The 2,233-nt window shown below is 60.0% G+C and overlaps 1 protein-coding gene across 1 annotated transcript; it reads left to right on the plus strand.

The window, feature by feature from the left end:
- Nucleotides 1-175: 175 nt before the first annotated feature.
- Nucleotides 176-463, plus strand: MNEG_14556 (hypothetical protein; the record flags this gene model as incomplete). The annotated part of the gene is made up of 1 exon (XM_014036971.1): nucleotides 176-463. One exon carries the CDS (start codon nucleotides 176-178, stop codon nucleotides 461-463), a length of 288 nt encoding a protein of 95 aa, XP_013892425.1.
- Nucleotides 464-2,233: the final 1,770 nt, after the last annotated feature.

Genomic DNA, 2,233 nt, shown 5'->3' on the forward strand with positions numbered 1-2,233 from the left:
GATCCTGTAGGGTTGCACGTGGTAGCAAAGCACAGTCCGACGCGACGCGGCTGCAGCCGCAGCCGCAACGTCGATGCACGGCGGCGCTGTCGCACCGCCGCCCCCTGCATCGGCGCTTGCGCCCTCACTACACGCAACTCAACCTTGCGGCCCGCGTTGGCGGCGAGCGCAGCTGATGCCGGCGCTGGCGGCCAACTACTATGTGTGGCCGGCCGCGCAGCTGCTGAACTTCACTCTGGTGCCCCAGGACCTGCGGATCTTGTACGTGAATGTCATCAGCATTGCATGGACCGCCTACATCTCAAACATGGCCAGCAGCACGGCCTCGGACGCGCCAGAGGCAAGCGGCGGCGCCGCGGCCGCGGCAACGTCCGAGGCCGCGGGCCGCGCGGAGGCGGAGCGGCAGCAGCGGGCGAGTGGGGTCGCGGGCGCTGCGGTGATGAGCAGCATCGGGGAGTACTGACGCGCCAAGCTGGGTGTCACATGTTGAAGCACTGTTGCAGACAGCCTGCTTCGCCCAGGGGCCCCTATTGCCCCCACACATCCCCCACACGTACTCATACTGGCCTTGCAAGACGCGGCTGTTGTGCAGGCTCCCTCACATCCTTTGGAGCCCTTGCCTGTGCTGCTCCTTGCACCTGGGCGTTTTTGCCTGCCCCTGTCGCGTCCCCATCCGATGCTTTCTTGGCGGCGACGACGCTCGTGCGTCGCCCCGCCTGCAGCCCACTGGTGCGCCATCTGCGCCAACCCTTTGGCGGCGCATTCCTCTCGTCGTCCCCGGAACCACGGCTGCGCAAGCCGGGGTCCAGCTGTGACCGCCCTGCTGGCTGCATATCAAGGGCTTGTTGCCGGCACCTGTCATCGAAGGCTCAGAAAGCGTTGCCTCACCTCCTCAATGTATCAGTGCGCCTCTACAACACACGCCAACTCTGTTCTTCTTGCGGGGTCAGCCGGCTGCGTGCCGCTTTACGCCGTTGTCCAACCGAACCCGCTGCGCAGGCGCAGGCGGACGGGCATGGGATCGGTTTTGCATGCTTTGGCTTGACGCATGTGGTTTTACGGATGCCCATGTGGCTCCTCAGGTGCACAATAACATGACCAAAAGCCAGTGACGCTGCTGCAAAACGCAGCCAAACCAACATGCTTGGTCTGCTTGACCACGGCCGCCCTGCTCTCTGCCCAGGCGTTGCAGCAGGCGGAAGGGAGTTTTGGTGGGCATGCGCACTACCTCGGCCCTTTTTATGAATACAATTCACCACTTTATGTGCGATGGGTCCAAGCGCCCTGCCTAGGCCGTTGCCTGTTGCGTTGCTTTGTTCGCCGCCTTGTGTGGCTTCACAAACTGTTGGGACCATACGCCGGCGCAGCCAACCTTGCTTGATTGAAGTGATTGAATGCATGTGTAACCTTGAATCTGCCTGACATGACCCATAAATCGTTGCATGGAGCGCAACCCAGCACAGGTAAGCATGCTGCAGACCGCTTTGCAGAACGCTTTGATTCAGGTAAGAGCGCATATTAGTCTGCCTGCCCCCAGGTGGGCCTGCAGCTCGCCAACCGTTTGTCACGCACTATCTAAATGCAGGAGAGTAGTGATTGCTTAAGCTGCCTGTCCTCAGAAGGGCAGGGCATGCATGGCTGGGGAAGCTCGCGTGGAGGGTTGCAAGCGCCCAAACAACACTTCCGTGGCCCATGCCACCTGCTGCGGCCGCGCCTCAGCAACCGCCGCTCTGCCTTGACGTTTGATATTTCAAAATGCTTCGTTTCCGCGACCTGCCGCTTCCCGTAGTGTCTTGTCATACACCACGCTGCGCATTCGTTCGGCACTACCGTAGCGTGGTTACGCCCTGATCATCCTCGTGATGATAGCAACCTTGTTTTCAAGGGGCATGAGCTTTGAACAGATCAAAATCTTACGTTGTATTAGCTGTTGGACCCAGCTAGGGACCAGCTGGCTGGATGACCTTCATTGGTCCCGCCAGAAAAAGTGTGATGGTCAAGCAAGGAGGCTTCTCTGCAGGCTTCTGTGCAAGCTACCCGGTGCGAAAGGGTGACATTGAAGCCCTCAAAGCCAATAAATCTCGCATTTCATGGCCACAAACGGCATCATAGAGCCAACCTGCAAAAGCCCAGACTTCCACACATCTGCATCAGCTCTTCACACACACGGCTTGACAACCCCCGCCAGAACGCCACAATGATCGGCAAGTGCTTCGCTGCGCTCTGCGGCTGC

The sequence above is a fragment of the Monoraphidium neglectum genome, assembly GCF_000611645.1.
Source record: "Monoraphidium neglectum strain SAG 48.87 unplaced genomic scaffold scaffold04579, whole genome shotgun sequence".
In the NCBI taxonomy this organism is placed as follows: domain Eukaryota; kingdom Viridiplantae; phylum Chlorophyta; class Chlorophyceae; order Sphaeropleales; family Selenastraceae; genus Monoraphidium; species Monoraphidium neglectum.